At 45.5% G+C, this 24,690-nt stretch overlaps 1 protein-coding gene across 7 annotated transcripts; it reads left to right on the forward strand.

Annotated features, from left to right (window-relative positions):
* The first annotated feature begins 339 nt into the window (after positions 1–339).
* Positions 340–22,511, forward strand: MUC13 (mucin 13, cell surface associated). 7 transcript variants are annotated; one of them, XM_088059285.1, is made up of 16 exons: positions 341–523; positions 2,973–3,035; positions 5,017–5,079; positions 7,061–7,123; positions 9,105–9,167; positions 9,946–10,008; positions 11,510–11,629; positions 12,542–12,648; positions 14,286–14,347; positions 15,716–15,864; positions 17,123–17,248; positions 18,372–18,483; positions 19,476–19,513; positions 20,023–20,110; positions 20,330–20,534; positions 21,406–22,511. In XM_088059285.1, the coding sequence occupies exons 1-16, from the start codon at positions 466–468 to the stop codon at positions 21,454–21,456; spliced, it is 1,431 nt and encodes a 476-aa protein (XP_087915411.1). In that variant the 5' UTR covers positions 341–465; the 3' UTR covers positions 21,457–22,511. The 7 variants fall into 7 exon arrangements, with proteins under 7 accessions (XP_087915415.1, XP_087915416.1, XP_014104735.1 ...); XM_088059289.1 differs by lacking the exons at positions 7,061–7,123; positions 9,105–9,167 and having other exon boundaries at positions 340–523; XM_088059286.1 differs by lacking the exons at positions 5,017–5,079; positions 7,061–7,123.
* The last annotated feature ends 2,179 nt before the right edge of the window (positions 22,512–24,690 follow it).

Genomic DNA, 24,690 nt, shown 5'->3' on the forward strand with positions numbered 1-24,690 from the left:
ACTGGTAATTTATTGCAAGGGAAATGAGTGTGTGGATCCCAGGTACTCTTTTCCAAGTGCATAATTAGCATGCCTTGGGATGGGGTCACCTCTTCCACTTTAAGAATAGATTATATGGCACCCTTCATTTAATTTGCACAGAAGGTGTTGGTATGGAAAGCTGGCAGGGGATAGCTGGTGCACTGTCAGTTCCCATGTCAGCTTATTTAGCAGTAACTTCCTTGTGTCAATAGATCTCAAGTATTTATGACTTAAAGGAAGAACGCTGCAGGTCCAGAAATCTCCTCCCAGCCTGAGGAGGAAGAAAAACACTGCTTGAATTTATCATTTGCCACATGCCACCATGACGTCAGCTCAGGGCTGAGCTCTCTACCTGTGGCTGGGACCTTAAATGAGCTGCTGCCAGAAGAGAAAGGCACTTTCTCTCAGGCTTAGCAGCAAGTGGCAGCAGCAACAGAAGTGGCAATGAGACGCTCTGTGCTCCTCGCTCTGTGGCTCGGCCTGGTGTTGAGCCTTTTGAAAGGTAAGAACCACTATCTTCTGTTTTGTGATTTATCAAGGCAGCTATTGTGTGGCAGTGAATGGATTTTCTAGTACTTTCAGCAGCTGTTGAGAAGCCACTAGTGATACACAATTCAGCGTTTTGATTAATTAACGATGAAAGATGTCACTGCAAGCCAACGGCTTTCCTTGTTTGCAGAATAATGGAAAATTACTGGTGCTTATGATTAACCTAATTCAGCCTATTCCAAGAACAGTTTTCAGGACTTTCATATTAAACCCAGGTAATTTAAGCTCTGTTACAGTCATAACAAAAGGTGCAACTGTTCCACCCCAGTACCCTTTTGGCCAGAGGCTCCTTAACCAGCCAGACTGGAAAGCAGCTCCCCCTGAGCTGGCTCACAGAGCTTTTGTTCCTTCCTGTTGAAATAAATTAATGGAAACATCACCACCAGCTTTCAAGAGGGTTGCATCATAGTCTGTTCAAACTAAAGGTGTCATTCCTTAAGCTGCTTAATAGATTTTCTGGCATTGTGCCAAAGTTGGCAGTTATGGGCCAGAGCCTACAGCCAAACTTTCCTTTTCCGGATACTCAGTGGGAGGTATGAGGGGTTGAAGACATTAGCAGAAGTAAAGCATCTATATGAAGAGTTTTTTAGCAACTTTAAGCTGTGAAACGACAGGAATTCCTAGCTAATACAAAGATAAAATTGCAGAGATATCAGCCAAATTAAGACCTGTTAAGCTTACAACAGGTGGCAGACAATTGTGGGTCCCCGTTGACTACTGTTAACAGATGTATTTCCAGCAACATCCACAGTGTGCTACAGACCAATTTTCAGCTGTAAATCATAAGCATAGAAGTTTTCAAGATTGTCAGTTGGTTGGTTTTCTGATTGGAGGCTTGTAGGTAACAGCAAGATGTGAAAAATCTTGTGTCATGACTTACAGAAGGCAATACGCATTTTTCACTTGATCAGAGGTTGCATCAGGATATATCTGCCCAGAAACCTTTTCCATTCTAAGCAAACATTGTAAAAATTGATGTGCCCATATGAATAGTACTGGCAGATGCCCTGCCCTGCTCAGCAGCCAGATGTCTCTGCTATTGTACAACCTTGGTGGTAACATCCATTTCTTTATCACAGTGGTAGTGCCCAAGTCCATTAACACATCCTGTTTCCATACATAGAAGGTCAGATCTAGGCACACACAGCCATAAATTAGCCACGTTTGCTCAGGTTACCTCAGCCCATCCACAAGTTCAGTTGCAGCTCATGCACTCATTTGGCACCATGGATGCTGTTCCTGAGTCCAAAGGGTACTCCTGGACAATGGTTCCCTAGAGCCTCCCAGCTATAACAGCTGTATAAAAGCACTAACTCTGTAACAGGTGGATGTTCCAAGATCCATTGCCTGTATCCAGCAGAGATTCATATTATCACAGTTATAGGAAAAATATCCATTTATGCTAACTGAGGAACAAATAATGCTGTTTATAGAACTCATTGACCAGTGGAGGCAGGAGACCTGGCAGGGAACTGGCAAAATCGCTGATGTTTCCCCTTCACCTAGAGGAGGCTAATGGATTACTTGTCTTTTGCATGTGCCTTTTCTATGTGAGATATATTGACCATCAGAAAAAAAAGTGTAGAAGGTTTTCCTCACTTTGGATTTTCAAAGCCCATTAAAGCTCTAGAAAAGTGGGGTCTATTTTTTGAATGTCTGCTGAGGTGTGCAGGGTGTGATAGTGACATGGATTTTAGCCACAAATACATTAGTCTTTCATCTGCATGCTTTTAATGCTTTAGATAGATTTATGATTGCAGCAGCATTTATTCTGAGTAAATATTTTTATTCCTAACTCATAAAGATTAATTAAAATTAATAATATTTAATTAATCATTAATTAATTTAGATTAAAGTTAGATTACATTATTTAAACTAGCCATTTTTCAGTATCACACATTTATCAGCAAGGCTGGTTTATGACTTGTTCTTCTTACATCTAGGGAAAGCAAAAAAAAACAAAACAAACCCCTCAAACCTAAAGTCATTCTTTATATCAAGAGCTGAGAATGACACAGGTTAAATAGGGCAAAATTCAAAAACTTAAAAATAACTAAAATATTTTGGAATAGACAACAAAGACTGAAACCAAAGTGTGAGGAGCTATTTTCACCAATTGGCTGGTATCAGCCAGGTTTCCCCTCCATTCAGAAATATTGATGACAGGCAAGGAACAGAAAGAGAAAAAAAATAATGTATACTGTCATAAATGCATAGCAATGTAGTCTAGGGAAAGAGGGTCTTATGATGATCTAGCAGAAGAAGGATTCCTGGCCACTCAGCCCCACAGGGATCCACTGCACCTACCTGCTCAGCAGTTCCACACACACAGAATTCCTCAAGGCTTTTTGAACAGACAGTGCTCAGCAGTGCTGACATGTCTCTTCTCTTCCCTCCATCAGAAGCCAGCACTGTAAATGAAACAACTCCTGACTCAACGGTGATAACAACACCAGAAACTACAGGTAAGGAGAAAAGCTTTCAGCCTTCCCCTTCTGGGCACAGCTTGGAGCAGCCAAGCCCCAGGGAGCGCTGCAGATACCCAAGCAGGGAGCAGTTCCCCTGCCCAGGTTTCCCCGAGTTCTTCTCCCATGGGAGACAAAGTTAGCCAGACCATGACCTTGAATAACTTCCACTCTTCCCTCTTTCCCTGCTGGTCCTTTCTGCAAGGGGAATGTGTGCTGGAATATTTGAGGAGGCTGCTATTTTCATGCTTGGTGCCTTTGCCTCCTGTGCTGGAGGCTTACAAGATGTTCCATTCCCAGAGGTGCCCAGGGCAAGCACATTACTGGGGCCTGCAGGGAGTTGTTCCTGAGGCTGTTGGAGCAGGGCTGGGAGGGAGTTTGGGCACAGCCCAGCAGGGAAGAGATCAGGGCCATGGCTGGGGACCACAGAGCAAACCCTGCCTGTCGTGCTCCGCTCCCAGCTTGATACTGGGGAGCCCCAACCAGGAGGGTGAAACTCCTGCTGGGATCATCCTGAGGAGGGACAGCCTCCTCCTCCCCTCAGCTCTTCCTCCATGGTGGGTTTGCTCGAGCACATCCCTCCTGCCAGCACCCCACTTCCCCATCATGAAGTGATGCACTGTCTGTTCCCAGCACTGGGAATGACCACGTGCCTCTGACTTCCACCAAATGATCCTGTGCCAAAGGCCTCAGTGGGGAAATAGATGTGTGCAGGCTGTACCCAGTCTGATGGGTCTGGATACTGCTGCTGCTGCTGATGTAGCAGAAGAAGGATTCCTGGAACAGAAGTAGCCTGCTGTCAGTGTCCACAGGAATCTGTTACAGCACAGGAGTGTGTGTTAGCAAAGGCAGACATTCTTCCACTGCTCTGGAAGAGTTCAGATGGGGTTTGGAAGGATGCTCCAGCAGTGCTGAGTGCAGAGGCTGTGTGCTCGTGGATGGGATGCCCCAGAGGCTGCTGTGACTGCCAGGGCTGCAGGGAGAAATGTGTGGTGAGCCTACAAGTCAGCATCAGCCACCTGGAGGAGAAAAGCAGGGAGGGCACAGACCTGCTGCTGGTCAGGAGGGGCCCAAGAGCAGGCTGTGAGAGAAGGGCTGTGAGAGAAAAATAACACCAAGGCACACGAGGCCTGGGGACAGACCAAAGGAGAGGTAACGCTGCCCAGAGCTGTGGCTGCTCAGCCACACACAAGTGCCCCCACACTTATCTGTACCTAAGTTGTCCTGCATGCAAAGAGTTCCCTGGTGCTGCCCTCTCTCTTCTTCTCCCTTCATCAGAAGCTGCTGCTGAAACAACTGCTGACACAACAGTGACACCAGTCAGAGAAGCCACAGATAAGGGGCAAAACCCTCAGGAGCCCCTTCTGGGAACAGTCCCAGGGAGCTCTGCAGCCCCCACAGAGGTTTCCCTGAGTTCCTCTCGCAGGGGAGGCAAAGGTGCCCAGATCAAGGCTGTGAATGCCACTCCACAAGTTCCTCTTTCCCTGCTCGTCTTTGCTGCAAGGAGAGGGCATTGGGGAAGGGTTGAGGAGGCTGCTCTTTTTGTGCTTGGTGCCTTTACCTCCTGCTTCAGTCCTGGATAGAAGGGGATCCCTGTAGAGATGCCCAGGGGAATCCTGTGACCAGATCCTGCAGGGAGCTGTGCCTCAGGCTGGTTGCTGCTGGGTGTGACAGCTTTGGCTGACACAGCTGTGGCCATAAAGCCCAGTGAAGCTGGGGACACAACAGTGTGTGTGAGGTCCTTGTGTTCCAGTGCTGCCACTGGGGGACAAGGGGTCATGGGCACATCAGATGACACAGGTCTCTCAGCCAGGGAGAGCCAAGAGGCTGGGCAAGGGTTCTCAGGGCTTTGGCCCCTCAGCCCCACAGGGATCCACTGCACCTACCTGCTCAGCAGTTCCACACACACAGAATTCCTCAAGGCTTTTTGAACAGACAGTGCTCAGCAGTGCTGACATGTCTCTTCTCTTCCCTCCATCAGAAGCCAGCACTGTAAATGAAACAACTCCTGACTCAACGGTGATAACAACACCAGAAACTACAGGTAAGGAGAAAAGCTTTCAGCCTTCCCCTTCTGGGCACAGCTTGGAGCAGCCAAGCCCCAGGGAGTGCTGCAGATACCCAAGCAGGGAGCAGTTCCCCTGCCCAGGTTTCCCCGAGTTCTTCTCCCATGGGAGACAAAGTTAGCCAGACCATGACCTTGAATAACTTCCACTCTTCCCTCTTTCCCTGCTGGTCCTTTCTGCAAGGGGAATGTGTGCTGGAATATTTGAGGAGGCTGCTATTTTCATGCTTGGTGCCTTTGCCTCCTGTGCTGGAGGCTTACAAGATGTTCCATTCCCAGAGGTGCCCAGGGCAAGCACATTACTGGGGCCTGCAGGGAGTTGTTCCTGAGGCTGTTGGAGCAGGGCTGGGAGGGAGTTTGGGCACAGCCCAGCAGGGAAGAGATCAGGGCCATGGCTGGGGACCACAGAGCAAACCCTGCCTGTCGTGCTCCGCTCCCAGCTTGATACTGGGGAGCCCCAACCAGGAAGGTCAAACTCCTGCTGGGATCATCCTGAGGAGGGACAGCCTCCTCCTCCCCTCAGCTCTTCCTCCATGGTGGGTTTGCTCGAGCACATCCCTCCTGCCAGCACCCCACTTCCCCATCATGAAGTGATGCACTGTCTGTTCCCAGCACTGGGAATGACCACGTGCCTCTGACTTCCACCAAATGATCCTGTGCCAAAGGCCTCAGTGGGGAAATAGATGTGTGCAGGCTGTACCCAGTCTGATGGGTCTGGATACTGCTGCTGCTGCTGATGTAGCAGAAGAAGGATTCCTGGAACAGAAGTAGCCTGCTGTCAGTGTCCACAGGAATCTGTTACAGCACAGGAGTGTGTGTTAGCAAAGGCAGACATTCTTCCACTGCTCTGGAAGAGTTCAGATGGGGTTTGGAAGGATGCTCCAGCAGTGCTGAGTGCAGAGGCTGTGTGCTCGTGGATGGGATGCCCCAGAGGCTGCTGTGACTGCCAGGGCTGCAGGGAGAAATGTGTGGTGAGCCTACAAGTCAGCATCAGCCACCTGGAGGAGAAAAGCAGGGAGGGCACAGACCTGCTGCTGGTCAGGAGGGGCCCAAGAGCAGGCTGTGAGAGAAGGGCTGTGAGAGAAAAATAACACCAAGGCACACGAGGCCTGGGGACAGACCAAAGGAGAGGTAACGCTGCCCAGAGCTGTGGCTGCTCAGCCACACACAAGTGCCCCCACACTTATCTGTACCTAAGTTGTCCTGCATGCAAAGAGTTCCCTGGTGCTGCCCTCTCTCTTCTTCTCCCTTCATCAGAAGCTGCTGCTGAAACAACTGCTGACACAACAGTGACACCAGTCAGAGAAGCCACAGATAAGGGGCAAAACCCTCAGGAGCCCCTTCTGGGAACAGTCCCAGGGAGCTCTGCAGCCCCCACAGAGGTTTCCCTGAGTTCCTCTCGCAGGGGAGGCAAAGGTGCCCAGATCAAGGCTGTGAATGCCACTCCACAAGTTCCTCTTTCCCTGCTCGTCTTTGCTGCAAGGAGAGGGCATTGGGGAAGGGTTGAGGAGGCTGCTCTTTTTGTGCTTGGTGCCTTTACCTCCTGCTTCAGTCCTGGATAGAAGGGGATCCCTGTAGAGATGCCCAGGGGAATCCTGTGACCAGATCCTGCAGGGAGCTGTGCCTCAGGCTGGTTGCTGCTGGGTGTGACAGCTTTGGCTGACACAGCTGTGGCCATAAAGCCCAGTGAAGCTGGGGACACAACAGTGTGTGTGAGGTCCTTGTGTTCCAGTGCTGCCACTGGGGGACAAGGGGTCATGGGCACATCAGATGACACAGGTCTCTCAGCCAGGGAGAGCCAAGAGGCTGGGCAAGGGTTCTCAGGGCTTTGGCCCCTCAGCCCCACAGGGATCCACTGCACCTACCTGCTCAGCAGTTCCACACACACAGAATTCCTCAAGGCTTTTTGAACAGACAGTGCTCAGCAGTGCTGACATGTCTCTTCTCTTCCCTCCATCAGAAGCCAGCACTGTAAATGAAACAACTCCTGACTCAACGGTGATAACAACACCAGAAACTACAGGTAAGGAGAAAAGCTTTCAGCCTTCCCCTTCTGGGCACAGCTTGGAGCAGCCAAGCCCCAGGGAGTGCTGCAGATACCCAAGCAGGGAGCAGTTCCCCTGCCCAGGTTTCCCCGAGTTCTTCTCCCATGGGAGACAAAGTTAGCCAGACCATGACCTTGAATAACTTCCACTCTTCCCTCTTTCCCTGCTGGTCCTTTCTGCAAGGGGAATGTGTGCTGGAATATTTGAGGAGGCTGCTATTTTCATGCTTGGTGCCTTTGCCTCCTGTGCTGGAGGCTTACAAGATGTTCCATTCCCAGAGGTGCCCAGGGCAAGCACATTACTGGGGCCTGCAGGGAGTTGTTCCTGAGGCTGTTGGAGCAGGGCTGGGAGGGAGTTTGGGCACAGCCCAGCAGGGAAGAGATCAGGGCCATGGCTGGGGACCACAGAGCAAACCCTGCCTGTCGTGCTCCGCTCCCAGCTTGATACTGGGGAGCCCCAACCAGGAAGGTCAAACTCCTGCTGGGATCATCCTGAGGAGGGACAGCCTCCTCCTCCCCTCAGCTCTTCCTCCATGGTGGGTTTGCTCGAGCACATCCCTCCTGCCAGCACCCCACTTCCCCATCATGAAGTGATGCACTGTCTGTTCCCAGCACTGGGAATGACCACGTGCCTCTGACTTCCACCAAATGATCCTGTGCCAAAGGCCTCAGTGGGGAAATAGATGTGTGCAGGCTGTACCCAGTCTGATGGGTCTGGATACTGCTGCTGCTGCTGATGTAGCAGAAGAAGGATTCCTGGAACAGAAGTAGCCTGCTGTCAGTGTCCACAGGAATCTGTTACAGCACAGGAGTGTGTGTTAGCAAAGGCAGACATTCTTCCACTGCTCTGGAAGAGTTCAGATGGGGTTTGGAAGGATGCTCCAGCAGTGCTGAGTGCAGAGGCTGTGTGCTCGTGGATGGGATGCCCCAGAGGCTGCTGTGACTGCCAGGGCTGCAGGGAGAAATGTGTGGTGAGCCTACAAGTCAGCATCAGCCACCTGGAGGAGAAAAGCAGGGAGGGCACAGACCTGCTGCTGGTCAGGAGGGGCCCAAGAGCAGGCTGTGAGAGAAGGGCTGTGAGAGAAAAATAACACCAAGGCACACGAGGCCTGGGGACAGACCAAAGGAGAGGTAACGCTGCCCAGAGCTGTGGCTGCTCAGCCACACACAAGTGCCCCCACACTTATCTGTACCTAAGTTGTCCTGCATGCAAAGAGTTCCCTGGTGCTGCCCTCTCTCTTCTTCTCCCTTCATCAGAAGCTGCTGCTGAAACAACTGCTGACACAACAGTGACACCAGTCAGAGAAGCCACAGATAAGGGGCAAAACCCTCAGGAGCCCCTTCTGGGAACAGTCCCAGGGAGCTCTGCAGCCCCCACAGAGGTTTCCCTGAGTTCCTCTCGCAGGGGAGGCAAAGGTGCCCAGATCAAGGCTGTGAATGCCACTCCACAAGTTCCTCTTTCCCTGCTCGTCTTTGCTGCAAGGAGAGGGCATTGGGGAAGGGTTGAGGAGGCTGCTCTTTTTGTGCTTGGTGCCTTTACCTCCTGCTTCAGTCCTGGATAGAAGGGGATCCCTGTAGAGATGCCCAGGGGAATCCTGTGACCAGATCCTGCAGGGAGCTGTGCCTCAGGCTGGTTGCTGCTGGGTGTGACAGCTTTGGCTGACACAGCTGTGGCCATAAAGCCCAGTGAAGCTGGGGACACAACAGTGTGTGTGAGGTCCTTGTGTTCCAGTGCTGCCACTGGGGGACAAGGGGTCATGGGCACATCAGATGACACAGGTCTCTCAGCCAGGGAGAGCCAAGAGGCTGGGCAAGGGTTCTCAGGGCTTTGGCCCCTCAGCCCCACAGGGATCCACTGCACCTACCTGCTCAGCAGTTCCACACACACAGAATTCCTCAAGGCTTTTTGAACAGACAGTGCTCAGCAGTGCTGACATGTCTCTTCTCTTCCCTCCATCAGAAGCCAGCACTGTAAATGAAACAACTCCTGACTCAACGGTGATAACAACACCAGAAACTACAGGTAAGGAGAAAAGCTTTCAGCCTTCCCCTTCTGGGCACAGCTTGGAGCAGCCAAGCCCCAGGGAGTGCTGCAGATACCCAAGCAGGGAGCAGTTCCCCTGCCCAGGTTTCCCCGAGTTCTTCTCCCATGGGAGACAAAGTTAGCCAGACCATGACCTTGAATAACTTCCACTCTTCCCTCTTTCCCTGCTGGTCCTTTCTGCAAGGGGAATGTGTGCTGGAATATTTGAGGAGGCTGCTATTTTCATGCTTGGTGCCTTTGCCTCCTGTGCTGGAGGCTTACAAGATGTTCCATTCCCAGAGGTGCCCAGGGCAAGCACATTACTGGGGCCTGCAGGGAGTTGTTCCTGAGGCTGTTGGAGCAGGGCTGGGAGGGAGTTTGGGCACAGCCCAGCAGGGAAGAGATCAGGGCCATGGCTGGGGACCACAGAGCAAACCCTGCCTGTCGTGCTCCGCTCCCAGCTTGATACTGGGGAGCCCCAACCAGGAAGGTCAAACTCCTGCTGGGATCATCCTGAGGAGGGACAGCCTCCTCCTCCCCTCAGCTCTTCCTCCATGGTGGGTTTGCTCGAGCACATCCCTCCTGCCAGCACCCCACTTCCCCATCATGAAGTGATGCACTGTCTGTTCCCAGGGTTCTCAGGGCTTTGACCCCTCAGCCCCACAGGGATCCACTGCACCTAGCTGCTCAGCAGTTCTACACACACAGAATTCCTCAAGGCTTTTTGGGCAGACAATGCTAAGCAGTGATGCCATGTCTCTTCTCTTCCCTCCATCAGAAGCCAGCACTGTAAATGGAACAACTCCTGACTCAACGGTGATGCCAACACCAGAAACAAATGGTAAGGGGCTAAAATGCTTTGGCAGTATTTTCCAGGGAGAGCTTGGGGTTACCAAGTCCCAGGGAGCTCTGTAGATTCCTCAGACAAAAAGGAGGTCCCCAGAATGGGTTTCCCACATTCCTCTTCCAGAAGATGTAAAGCAGCCCAGATGGTTGCTATGAACACCCTCTATTCTTCCCCCCTTCCCTGATGGCCTTTGCTGCAAGGAGAATGTGTTGAGGAAGATTGGAGGTGGTTGCTCTCTTTGTTCTAGGTGCCTTGGCCTGTTTCAGCAGTCAGGGATACAAGAGGATCCCTGCAAAGAGGTGCCCAGGCTAGCTCCTGACCTGGCCCTGCAGGGAGTTGTGCCTGAGGCTGTTGGAGCAGGGCAGAGAGGGAGCTGGGGCACACCCCAGCGTGGGGCTGGGGCCAGGAATCATGTCTGGGGAACCTTGCATGTGTCCATCCCAGGAGCTCTCCAGATCCCACCATCTTCCATCCCAGTAGGGCCTTCCAGTGTAGGTAAAATGTACCCACTTAATGATGGATCTCCCCTCCACTCTTCCCTGAGGGCCCTTACTGCAAGTGGAATGTGTTTGGAGGAGTTCACAATTCTCGTTGCTTTCTGCTTGGGATCTTTTTCATTAGGAAAAAGTTTTGGCTTCACTAGGTTCTCTGGAAAAAGTATTTGGAGATGAACCTTATAGGAAATGAAAATTCATTAGGCGTTTTACATTTTATTTTTTGGGGTATGAATGAGACTTCCTATTTATATTTTTTTCCCCCCATTTCACAGAAAATATCTCATCTATGAGAATGTACATAGGAAGTGAAGTGTAAAAAACAAAGTTTGATGTCTTGGACAAGAACTGTAATTATCATCCTATATATAAGATGTATAGAAATATAACTTCTAATTACTTATTAACCACTTAAATTATGTGTAGATATAAAATACATACTCTAAAACCTTACAGAATATATATAATTACTCTGAGAAAATATTCTATTGTGATTCCCTTTGGAGCCCTCATTTGATTAATGTGTCTGCAGTAAAGGACTGTGCTATGACACTGTCATAATAAGGCAAGTATGAACCAGTGCAGTATTAAAGATACACTGGCAATTGTAGTCTTACTGTTTAGACTGTTTTCTAACAGTCACTGGTTTGTGCAAGCCTTGATATACTTTCTTTCTTTGATTTGGTTTTAGTTGTAGTAAGTAGAGTTGAACTGTGAATGCTCAATATGACATAATAAATTTCAGATATAACCCATGTCCTCACTGTGGTATCCTGCTGGGCTGTGTAGGGAAAACATATTACTATACATTACTATACATTAAACAAGCAAGATATAGCTGTATGCTCTGCAATTGCATCTGTAGTCTCTAAAACATACCTGGTAGATTTCTTCAGTAGAAGTATATATAATATTCAATATATGAATTGCTTTATATATGAACTGGCTATTGCAGAAATTCACAGAAACCCTAATGTCAATATCTTTCATCTTGGTATTAGTGGACTTCTGCAGTGAACATCCTTGTGGAAGAAATTTGGCTACATGCATTTCCTTAAAAAACAATTATACCTGTCAATGCCAATATGGATTCTACTACAGCGATAAGAATTGTTACAGAGGTGAGTTGCAGAAGGACATAAATGCTTTTAGTTACCTGCTCAGGTGAATTTTGCTTCCCACATAGCTTGTTTTCATGTTATAATTGAAAACACAATCAGTCTGGGAAAGTGACTGCTGAGTGATTTCTTGCTTTGCAGACAGCCACTCCTACAATGACCTAGATTGCTATCTCACAACACAGTGACAGCCAAAGAGGTTAATGTTCTAGGAAAAGAAGGTGAATTCTCTGTCAGGGATGCAGGAGATTAAAATGAGCGAGAAGCAGGAAGAAAGTGCAAGTGTAAACCTGACATCAATATTAATGGCAATGATTTAGAAAGGACCGAACTTATGAAGACCTGTGAACAACCAGATTGATTTTCCCCACTGCTAAACACTCATCAGAGTCCTGTTGAAATGCGTCTCTGAAATGCTTCTGAAGGCCAAGCATGTGAGAAAATAGGGCTTGTTATTTAAAGATCAGCAAGCAGGATTCTCAAATTTATTTGTGAGACTAAAGAAGCAAGTCTATTCTGAACTACTTTCTCTGTAAACCATGGTGAACCACATTAGCTGCTTAATAGCTGCAGATTCAGAGTCCTTAATATATGTTTTTTTCTCACTAAAGTCTGCAACACCTTGCATAGAGTCTTTTAGCTTCAGGCCATGCTGACATTTTAATGTTACTCAATCTCATAATGAGGACAGATTGGTCAGGCCCAGGATCCTGCCTTCTTCCCTGGCAGACAAAGTACATCCCCCATTGTGACTGAATTGATTTGTCCTCTACTGGTCCCTCTTGTATCTGAAAAACAGCACTGATTTATTTTCTTCATTGTATTTCCCCATCCCTGAAGACTAAGTGAGAACTCTAAGGTGAAACTGGACTTTGTTGAATGCTTTCTAATTTACCCACTCTGTTCTCATTCCAGGGAAAGTATACCCAGCGACCATTGCAGTGAGAGCGCTTTACAATGATAGTCTTCACAATGTAAATTCCACAGAATACGAAAAGTTGTTCAACAATGTATCAGCATTTGTGAGTGACAATGGCTTTCCTGACCATATATTTAATGCTATACTGGATGTCATGCAGACAGAGAGGACACACACTTTCTTTAATGTGGGGCCTGCAAAAGTTCCAGTCTACAAGAAATCTGCTTCTTTCAAGGAATGCTTCACATTAGTTTAGAACTATTTATAAAAGACTTGAACTTTGCCCTCAGATGAGCACAGGCATGGCTCTTGCTGGAGCGAAGGGACACCCTAAATTAGTATCTGCATTTTTAATACCATTTCTATTCTGGGGAGTTCTCACATAAATTGCTCTGCATCTTTCACCATTTCCTCTCCAGAAACAGTAGGGATGAGTGAAGTTTTCCAGGCTATTGAGTTTCTGATCTCTGCTGTTTGCTAAAGGCTCAATAATACTCAGTGATATGAGTAAAAATGAACAATTTTAATTTTTTTAAAGAAAAATATTGACTCCACACAGCACAAACTCTTCTGAATGGCTGTCCAATTGTGTCTAAATACCAAATAATAAGCCTCTTCCATAAGTCTGTCAGTATTTTAATGTTATTAGTGAAATGGATACTGCACATTTTTTATAATTCTATGATTATACATGAAATCTGGTAATAGATTTCCTGGAGAAAAAAGATGATCAGTTTAATTTATACTGCCATGTTGAAATGAGTGGATTTGCTTATTTCTCTTTCTGGCAGTAAGGAAGAATAGATATGCAATTCTACCAAATATCTGATTAAAAAATATTCACCAGATGTTAATCAGGAATCATCAAAAATAGTTATCCATTTCTGCATTTTATTATATTGCTTACTATGAATGTTGTATCTGAAAGTGACAAAAAGTTGTTCCTCCAGAATGTTAAAAAATATTTTCTCAATCTTTTTTGTCCAGCATCTTTGCATAGTATGGCTACAGAAGAACATCATATGTAGGACTAAAATAGATACATAATAGAAGGCAAAAGTGAAAATAGCATAGAGTTTGCATAAAACAGCAACAAATCTGAATTTTATTGCACTGTAAGATGGATAGCTTATCTTCCATTTCAGTTGAATTAGATATCTTATTCTCTTCTCATGGTGCCTCCTGCTTGTGTGGGAGTCGAAGGCAGCTGCCTCCACTGGTTGTTCCCTGCTTCACACGGGATGAGGGAGAGCAGTGACTTTTCTCCTGATCCTGTTCAGCTCCCAGTGCTTTCATGAGTGCTCCTTCCCGCAAGAGCAACCCCTGATAATCCCACTCCACTGCCTCTCAGGGACACGTGCCATCTGTGAGGAGGCTGACTTCTCCCTCTTCCCCCTACCTGTACACAGATTTCTGCTGTGAAGACTCCCTCCTAAGCCATGAGTTTGCAAAGGGGTATCTGTAACTATCAGACAGTTAACACTAATGCAATGCCTGGCTTTCATTCTCCATCCCTCCACTGCCCTCCCATATTCTGTGTCCTTCCATATTCTTTAGCACCACCCCACTGTTGCTCTTCTGCAGTACCTTGCCTGGTGGATTTAACACATCACATTACTTTGTTTGTGCTTATGGTAGCATATTCTGTATTAAAGTTTTACTGCTGAAGCCTCAGTGGTTCATATGATTTTGGTCCATGTTTCTGCTTGCCTTGAACTCCAATTTCTTTCTCTTTTATAGTTCAGGAGGGCCTTACAACATGATGTGACAGGCTATATGCAAACCGTCATCATGGAAATTCAGTAAGTTTCTCAGTTCTTTTTTTTTTTTTTTTTTTGCACAGGACAGACTTCCACACACCTCATTTTAATCTGTTTCCCATGAAGTACTCAGTTCAGTAAAAGCTATGGGATGAGTCCAGCTCAGAATGCTTCCCCATAAAGGATGGATGCTGGCCCCATTTTTACCCCAATATGTCTGTGAAATGGGCTGGCTGATGTCTTACTTCTAGCACCATGTAGGATACAGCACTGTGCTGTAACTAACAGTCCCTGTGATATCTGACATGTCTGAAATTCTAACAGTTAACTCTGAGGTTTCTGTGACCTCTGCATGAGCTACCCAGCTTGGAGTCCCACTTAATTAAAAAAAAAAACACCCTGTTACAGGAGGTATAGAAAATGCATTTTATTGTGCATTTGTTGGTGTCTCCTGGTGGCAGGTTGAGCAAAGATGCTGCTGAATGGGTTGTGGTGACTGTATCTGTGGGCATAGGTCCCTTGCTGGTCTAGGCAGACCCTGTGAGATGTCCCTCTCCTCCCATCCCCATCAGTTACAGGTTACTGTCCCCAGAGCTCTGCCAGCTTCTCTGTGTTTCCTGACCCCCACCAAGCAAAACCTGGCATGCTAGCACACAGTGCCAGCCCTTTCAGTGCACCCCAGGGATTAAGCAGCTAAACAGATTGTTGTTCTAACAGAGCTGTGGGGGCAGTACCCTCCAGCAGAGCAGTTGTGAGGTGGGACACAGTAACACCTCAAGGAACTTCAGCAATCTGCCACTTAAGGATATTTGTGCGCATATCCTGGCAGCATGAGGTTTAGCTGGAGAACAGGAAAGTCACTGCTGCTCCCCACCTCACGGCAGGGAGCTTGCTGTGAGCAGAACCCAACCCAGACAGGGTGTAGTTTGCACAGATACCTCTACATCACAAACAGACCCTTCTGCATTCATTGTGGTCATACCCTGAATTACCTTCACCACGCTTCAGGGTGGGCTCTCCACATCATCCTGGATGACACCACAGGCTGATGGAAGCATCATCCAAAAGTTACGTTCTAACAGATGAGGTTCTCCACACTGCAGCTGGCTTGAGGTTAACCCAGTCAGAAAATGTCAGTTGTGTATCAACAGCACACAAAGGAGCGATGTTGTTAGTCTTAAATGCAGCAGCTACCTATTTACACCTGGACCTACTGGAAAGATGGCTATTAATGTGTTCCTGGGCAAGACTTACTTGTTTTCGGGTCTCTTGGCAACCACCTACACTATGGGAAGAAAGAAGCTGGGGAGAGAGGGAGATTTGGCAGAAATTTTCTCTCATCTTTGCATCTAGCTTGCTATCCATATGGAATATGTGAAACTTTAAAATGGTACTATCTGTCCTTTGCAGAGATCCAAGAGAAAGCAGAAATTCTGGTCTGTATGTAACAGTGACAAACCTGTTCACATGGGACACAACTGCAAATGCGACCACAGTTAATGCTACAATACAACATGCAATAAAAAATGGAAACATGTCCTATGTCTACTCTTATGACGGTATGTAACTCCTTGCTAAGGAAGTAATTAATCAGCAGAAACAGAGGTCCTTAAAACATGGTTGGAAGATTTCTGTGGGCATAGGAGCCCATCAAATCATAAGCCCTGTTGATTTTAAGGAGGTGAATGTTCAATCATGGGTAATTTTGAAGATTCAACCATGCAGTGCTAGGCTCTTTTGTCTTATTACAGCTGCTTACTTCCAGTGTAAAGAAGAAAAAGAAAATATTTATTCCCTGGTAAATAATGGCATGGTGTTTTAACCTGCTGAGTGTTAGGAAGTGGGAAAAATCAGGATAAAATAAATACAGATACATATTGTGCTTCTGAGAATAAGCCAGTATTTTACTGGCAAAATAGGATGTAACTCTCATAATAAGTCATGGTAATTGAAATGAGGCCTCATCAAATAGCTACTGAGCTAAGGGATTTGTTGATCTTAACCAGTAAAGTCTTGCATTATTAAAAGTGTAATACTCGGAGAAATAGTTTCCAATTAAAGTAAGGATTTTTTTTTTCTTTTTAATTTTTTTTTTAAATATAAGTTCCTATTTTGAAATGAGCTTTCTTAGAAGGCATAGCTAATAATTAAGAGTCCATTTTATGGCTTAAAGCCTGAGTTTGGTCTCTGAAGGTGACTGTATCCTCAGCCATGAGGAGGAAATAGAAAACCACTGAGAGCTCCCAATGCAGTCACATCCCTCTATAGCACGCCATGCACTGAGGCCTTTAAACCATTCCCAGCACAAGGACATGGATCTAAAGAGCAACACTCTGGGCAAACAGGACACTAATGCTGCTCATGAAATGAGCTGCATGCCCATAAATGTTTATATCCCTCTAGAACTCTATGGGATCTGGGTCTCACAGTTCAGTTGTGGAGAAAACTAGGAGAATAGTTATGGTGTTTCTCTGTATGTTTTTTTTCTTAAGGTGAGTCAGAAAGTCAGTTTTCAGAATATGAACTTAGGGGAAGAATGTCCCTTTTCATAGACTGGAGGCAGGAAGGTATGGAGGTAGTTGTAGGAGGCTGAGAAACAGAAGGTCAGAAGATGACACAAAAACAGAACCTTAACTGGTAAAGGGCAAGGAGGAAAAAAAGAGCGGGTCCAAAAGCCTGCAATATTAATGTCCCAAGAAAAGGATTTATAATTTTTTCTATTTAGAATTACTAAATAATTGGTTTATGTTTTACTGGGTAAGTGCACTGCTTTCTATGAAATGGTATTCAGGTTTGCTCCCTGTTTCTCTTTTAAAGTTGCAGAATACTGTTCTGTTTATGGATGTGATAATAGAACCACAGATTGTCAAGAGGACATGTTTCCAGAATGCAAATGCAAACCTGGTTTAGCAAAGACAATATGGGATGATCGTTCCTGTTCAGGTAAGAACCTCGCTGCTTTATCTGTCCCTGAAAGGCTGACCTGCTTATTCCCTGTCTCAGACCCTTTTTGAGAAGGGTGCTGGGCAAATGTGCTGAGCTCTAAAAATCAGGGAATGTGCATCCTGTGAAGAAAGCCATAGAAACACATCCTCATGTTTCACTTTGAACAAATCTATAATTTTATCCCAGCAGAATAAATTATTAAAACTTGATAAAATCATCACTGAAATCAGTGAGTAGGCGAGTCCTTAAATGCATTGTTAAGATCCTGGTAAAAACTGAAAGCTAAGCAGGTAAAGGATGGAACAAATTGAACTCTATACTCACAGCCTTCTCTGCTAGGACATATTTTGGGAATAAATTCTACATGTTACTTGAAGGCAGCTGACAGAATTGGAAGTTTCATGATCCACTACAATGACCTGTTAAGGCACTGTCCCTTGTTCATAATTCTAGGTTTGCATTACCTGGATTTTGACAGGCTTTTGTGAGAAGAATGATTTCTGTCACTTTTGGGAACTGTTGTTAGGGCTTTATTTACTTTCTTGTTTTGAGTCTTTTAGTGAGTGCTTTTTATATTTTACCTACCCTCCAAAGCCCTGTGATTTACCTAATTTTCTTCAAAATATTTTTTTTTTTCCTTATGGAAACGAAATTTTTCACACTACAGAAGTTAAATAAAAAAGTCTAAGACGTAAGATTTTAAGAAAAACAACAAATAATTCAAAAATCCATGATAAAGTTATGAGAGCTGGCTACAAAAAATCCCAGTGAGATGTGATCCAGTGTAGGCCTTCGTGGTCCCATGCCTGTCTAAAACTGATACATCTTGCCATACAAATCATCTACTGTGAGATCTAACTTCAGGCCATTGCTTGCCTATGGAAGATGCAGCCTAGCCAGACTTCCTCTTTGATGAAGTTGGATGGTTTTAAACACAGCCTCTTTACTTCTAATTTTGTGATTTTATATTTCAGTTTTTGTTTTACATAGTGTCAGTCCTAAAAAAGCCCTTCTGATGTTTTAAAGCACAGGAGAGAGGGGTGTGTGTGTGTGTGTTCCCAGAGCAAAAAAATAATCTTCTATCTGCAATTCACTGATGTTTTTCTCCCTGAAAATACAGTTTGCAGTGAAAGCTGTTCTGCAGCATCACACAAGTACTGTGTAAAAGAAGAAGAGGTTCCAAAATGTAAATGTATGGCTAACTATAAAAACAGGACTGGAGACTGTGTGGCGTGAGTATTCAGCTTCTTATCGCGCTCCTGTGTTGTGGGTGAAGGCAGGGGAGAAGAACATCTGTCACAGGGTCAGCTGCAGTCCAGGAGACCAGGCTGGTGTCACAAGTTGTGACTCCTTGGCCTTAGCCTTTTGTGTGCACTCATAGAACCTCAGAGGAAAGGCAAGGAGACCCAAGGTCACCCGTGAGCCAGGGATAAAGTAATTCAGCACACAAACTACCCCAACAGCGTGGCTGAGCCATGGGAATCGCTGTGCTGAAGTGTTTAGTAAGCAACAGGCATTAGAGCACGACGTGCCTCCAGCCCCTGGAATGTTTGCACTGGTATCAGTGGGGATTGTTTCCAGACAACTTTCAGACCCATGTTATTCCTGCTTGGTTTTCTCTCTGAAATTATTTCTGTCAGCTCAGGATCAGAACGGAACAGTGTTTGCTGGTGAGGCTGAGTGAGTGACTGGTTGTGCTCTGCTCTGGTGGATAGACAGAGACTCACTCCCCATATCCATTAATTCAGCTCTTTTTGTAGTTATTACTGCTGCAAATTGAACATTTCTTACAATAAAATCAATATATTTTAAATATAAGAAACTACTATGGGAAGAAGATAGAGTTGTCAGTCCTTATAGACCTTATACTGAGGCTTTTGTTAAAGTCATTGCATGGCAATTCCAAGTGGCTCAGATGTGCAGAGTTCAGTTCTTTAGAAAAATTAGGTCCTTTTAACATTTTTCAGACTGAGAGCCTGAAACTGAGTGCTGAGATCACCAATCACTCTGAAAATCTCAGACTATTTCACTCCAATGAAAGTAAATGATTTAACATTAAGATAGGGTTAAAGAGGAAACCTGTAATGAGCACACTTTGTGGAGAAATTGCTGACAAAAGGGGGAAATAAACTATTGTTTTGTGATCATAGAATGGTTGGGATTAAAAGGGACCCTAAAGATCATCTTTTCTTTCTTCCCCCTTTTTCTTTTTTCTCTCCTGTAGCTGTCCCGTGGGCTACGCTGGGGAGGATTGCAGCGACAGTAAGTATAAGAACTTCCAATTTTTAATTATGGTCTTGAAAAATACCTAGTGATGCTTAATCTGTCTGAGCTAACAAAAAAGTAGCAGACTTTAGGGGTGCCACCATTCTGCATTTATAGAAGGAAAATGTTAAGGAAAAAAAGTGAAATTTTTCTGTAGCCTCATGTACCTAGGAAATGAGAAGAGCCTATTTGACACCTAACTACACAATTTAGCATCAGTACTAGCTTAAACAATCCCTAAAATCCTCCCAGCTGTTCCTGTCCCTCACCTATAGCTGTGTGTAAAACCATTCAGTGCATAGCATTAGGAACAAGAGCTGGGGTCAAAATAGCCATCCATAAGAGATGGTCTTTATTGCAGATCCTTAATTTACATCTTCCTGTGTCCACAAAATGTTGTAAGCACCAGGAGACTGGAAATAAATCCCTTCCCTTCCCTTTTTTTTCAATATGCACTGTGAGTTATTAATTGGCACATTTCTTCTTTGCTGTTTTTTTCTCCCCAGATAGTGAACTCATTCTTATAATAGTGGGCACAGTGTTGGGAGCTGTTGTCCTGATTTTAGTGATAGCAGTCTCTATTATTTCAGTCAGGTAAGAATATTTCTTACAGTTGAATAGAAACTGCATTGTTGTGTGTTCATAATAAGGGTTTTGCACTAGGTTTTGCTTCAAAAATGTGTTGCATGCCTCAGAACGGGACTGACTATTCAAAATAAGGTGGGAGTGGACAAACCACTTAGCTGGACTTAATAAGTAAGGCACACTAAATAGTCTTTTAAAATCTCTTTTGTTCTTTCATCTCCTCTGAAGAGCAAAGCACAAACAAAATCCAGAGAAGAAGAGCCTTATAAAGCCAGGGTATTCCGACAAGAATGCTTCTGATGAGAGACCAAGCTTGTTCCCCAGGGTCCAGACCACTTCTGGCCACACAAACCCAGGATATCAGCCAAACAACCCCTATGACATGCGTTCCACAAATAGAGATAATTTTCCAGAGAGGGATTATGACGATTTGGTAAGTGTTTCACACACTCCTGTAGGAATGGAATAGGAACAGTAGTATTGTGGGCTACAGACACTGCTGGAACCTAAGCTCCCCTCTGCACATCCTCCCTTGGTCTAGAAAGCCAAAGCAGTACAAAGGCACCCAAACAACTGTAGCTGCAGATGAAAAAAATTGTCTTAATACAAAAATTTTCCTCAATGCAGAGATCAGCACTCATAAAGACCTTTCTAAGCCCCAGTAGTCATCCTTGAGCCACAGGAGGGATATGTGAACAGCAAGGGTCAAAGCAAGAGCTCGGCTGCCCAGTGGTCTGCTGGTCATAGGATATTTGTCTACACTGGCCAAACTCATCCCTCAGCACAGGTGTGCCTGCAAGCATCACAGGCTGCTCCCACCTGAGCTTCTTTTAGGCTGCTGTAGAGCCAACAGGTGCTGCAGTGGCACCTCCCAGCTGCAGGCTCATACAAGATTCACAGTCAGCTTAAGCTGGGACTGATGGCCAGGGGGTTGTGTCCTCCCACCTGGCTGCTGCTGCCTTGTTCACAGCAAGAGCATCTGCAGCTGCTGCAGCCTTGCAGAGGGGAAAGGTGTGAAGTGCCATGAAAAATATTGAAGTTTTGGCACTGCTGTGGCCCAGGGGAGCCTGGTCAGCAGGGGTGTGTCACTACATGGAAGGCATGTTGTAAAAAAGAAAGAAGCCTGTTTTATCCTTGAATTCTGCAAGGGGGCTGTGGAGGAAGCAGAGGCTTGAGGTTAGTTCAGTTTGGGTTAATAACACCAAGGTTGTGGGATCAAACCCTCTATTGCCATTCATGCAAATGCTGGACTTGATGATTTTTGTGAGTCCTTATTTCTTTTCTTGTCTGACAATTCTCTGTAGTATGAAGTATCACAGGAGCCTAGGGGCTTTAGGACGCAGAGGAAATATTGAGTGACCAGAGCAGTAGAAGGATGGACGACCACCACAACTCTTGGTCAGAGCAAAGAGTTTCACAGCCTCTCACCAATGCAGTTACTTCAGCAGAGAAGACAACACCATCTTAAACCCCAGATTCTCTCAAGATTTTCTAGAGGAAGATTCATGCTTGAAAGAGATCATGGACAACTTTGAAATAAGGGAAAAATGTTAGAGAGTAGGGAGAAGAAGAGGACTTCTTTTAAAAGAACTAATGTGTTCTAATAAACATTCAACTTCTGCAATGAGGCCAATCCATTGGCAAGAGAGTGAGTGTACACAAAATACCAAGATTTTAACCCTGCTGGTTGTCATTTCTGGAAGATGGTCCAGGCAATATGTGTGATGCTGAAAAACATCACTACAGAGCTTCACTTGGATTTGTGCTCACTTAATTTGAACTACAGCTTTGGGCAGATGAAAACTGTTTTTCATGACAACCTGACCTGTTTCACTTTACTATATTAGATACAGGTTTTTTTCACCCTCCTCAACCTGCCAATATTTCCCATCTGAAAGCATTCTGTTCATACCTCTGCTGACATGGGTTGTGTGACAGAATGGCACTTGTCTGACCTTTTCCACAGCTTTCCTTCCCAATACAATGGCAAGATATGATATCTTCAAACAAACACTATTCTTCTTCATCTTGCAAAACTGCATTGATTTTACATTTTTAGCTCCTGTGGAAAATGTTAGCAATTTTTTTTTTTTTTTTGATTTTGCAGTCTTTATTTTTGAATGATAATAAGCTTGGTGTTTGGGTTTTCTTAAATTTTCTTACAAACAGTTGTTATATCTGTCTGTAAAAGGATATTTATATTTTACTGTATTTTACTGAGTGTGCATTATCTGTTGACTGGCATTAATATTATAGTTATATAAAATACTTGTATGCACACATATGTACATATATTTATAGGCTACAATCATTTAAAGCATAATTTAATTCTGTTGTATTTTGTGTTTTGATTTTTATATATGCAGATTAACTTTTCCTATTAAACATTATTTTTTCTCAGTACCAAGTACTTTCTTATGTTCCTCCCAGTGATTTAAGTGGTTTTTTTTAAATTCCAGACTATTTTATGTTAAAATTTGTGCAGAGTTTAGACACAAGTGTGCACGGACTAATTACATCAGCGCCCTTCACTCAGAAGTTCAGAAATGTTGTTATTATTAATGAAGTTAAAATGTTTGTTGTTGTGAGACTGGCACCAATATTCAGTGGTTGCTTTTGGTAGGAACAGGGTGGTTACTGCAGCTGGATCTCCTTTGAAAATGCTGGACAAGCTTTGTCTGATGGCAGCTGTTAATGGCCCAGATGAAGTGTCCTTCAGCTTAAAGGACAAGTTTGGGGGTCAGTGGCAGAGAGCCCTGTAGGTGGCTGCAGAGATTACCAGGATGTCCACACAGATGCTTCTTTCCAGTCTCTCCATGATCAAAACCAGCCCCCACTCACCACTTAAGCGATTGAAAGCTGGAACCTAAATAGTCCTGACCCTTCTCACATGGTTTCTGTAGCAAAAGAAGGCAGACCCTGCTTTCTCAGAAGCAGCCTGGTGAGTAAAGGTGCCATTTTCTTTCTGTTGTTTTTCTGAGGTTTCATTGTTTCTTTCTTCCAGTTCACTCCTGTCCCCTTTGCTGCTGTCCCCTGGCTGCAGAGTGTCTGCCATTGGCAGGGTCTGTAGGAGACCAGGTTCTGATGGCCTCAGCCAACCCCACCATCTGTGTGCATGTCTGCACACTCAGCATGGGAGCAGGGCTAGGTGGATTTAACTAGTCATGATACCTTGTTCAAAGGATGGGGAGGGATTTGGTCTTATTTTCTTGACTTTTCCTCCGAGAGTGCAGTCCCGTGAGGAGCAAAGCAAGGCACAAAGGTGGCTACACTTATCAAAAGAGGCAGAGAGACCCATTCTTCCTCCAGCTGGAAAAGCCCTGCAAGCAGGATGAGCTCCTTCTCCCAACAATTTAATGTGTGCCCCCTGCCTCACCCCATGCCTTCTGCCTCCTTCTTTTTCTCTGAGCCTTGTGTGTCTCCACAATAACCCAGGTGCTCCCAGCTTCTAATCCTCCTGCTCAGTCTTTTTCTTTCCCCCTTTTCTCTGACTTTTCAGCAGCTGGAAAAAGTTCTGCCATCTGCAGCACTCTGTTAACCCCATGCAAGACTCCATTCTGCATGTGCTGAGACACTTGAAAATGGATGGGATAAAGGCAAAAACTGGCCAAAAGTCATGAAGCTCAGCTTCATCCAGCTGGCTACTTTTGCTTGGACACCTCCTCCTCCCAGTCTTTGTATGGCAGACTGAAACTTTGGCTTACATGGAGCTGAATAAAAAAGGTTTTCCTGTATCATCAGTAACGGCCCACTGGAATGGTCATTGTGGTCTTTCACTGAGGCAAATTGCCTGGCTCCATTCATAAAATACATGTGACAGTAACCTGCTTCAGAGGCACGTGGAAATGCTTTTAAGTGTTATCTCCTATTCTTTTGCAAAAGCAAGGGAGGTTGGAAATGCGGCTGGATGCTGAACAAGAAATTTTAATGCAGTAAAACTTTATTGAGGGTGTGCTATCACTGGTAATAAAAGCAGCAAAAATAGTCAGGTGTTTGCACTGTTTCACTGCATAGGAATTTTTGTTGCTCTAATTCAAAGCTAATATCTGCAACTGCAACGAGTTCTCATTTAGCCCGTGCTGGGGAGGGGCTATCAGATACCACGGTGAGCCTGCTTCTTTTTAGCATTTCAAAGGCTGCTACAGTTCTTTTATCTGGGCTGGTGTTCTGTAGTGAAAGGGGCAAACTCCCAGATATTGCACTTCTGTTTGTCTGTTAGCAATGTGTGACTATTCTGGGAAATGTCATCATGGAAAATAGCTCTTTGTTGGGTTTTATGACTGCTGCCTCTTGACTCATGCTTTGTTTCAGCTGCCCACCCTTCAAAATCCAAGTAGGCATAGGAAAGGAGCTGAGTTGGGTGTCCACTGTCAGTGTGAGTGTGGACATGCCTGCAGGCAGGCTGGGAGGCTCCAGGGGTCTGCCACAACCCATTTTGCATTCTGGGTTCTCCCATCCATCTTCTCCCTTGAGCTGCAGAGCGTCCTGATGGTGCATGACCCACAGAGGAGGTGGGAAGAAGCTGCCCCTCAAGCCTGCCACCAGCTTTTATCCTAGACCAAAAGTCACTCTGGAGAGTGTAATTGCTT

The sequence above is a fragment of the Pseudopodoces humilis genome, chromosome 8 (genome assembly GCF_049639895.1).
Source record: "Pseudopodoces humilis isolate 2021_Gansu_Grassland_sample_001 chromosome 8, ASM4963989v1, whole genome shotgun sequence".
NCBI classification, from domain to species: domain Eukaryota; kingdom Metazoa; phylum Chordata; class Aves; order Passeriformes; family Paridae; genus Pseudopodoces; species Pseudopodoces humilis.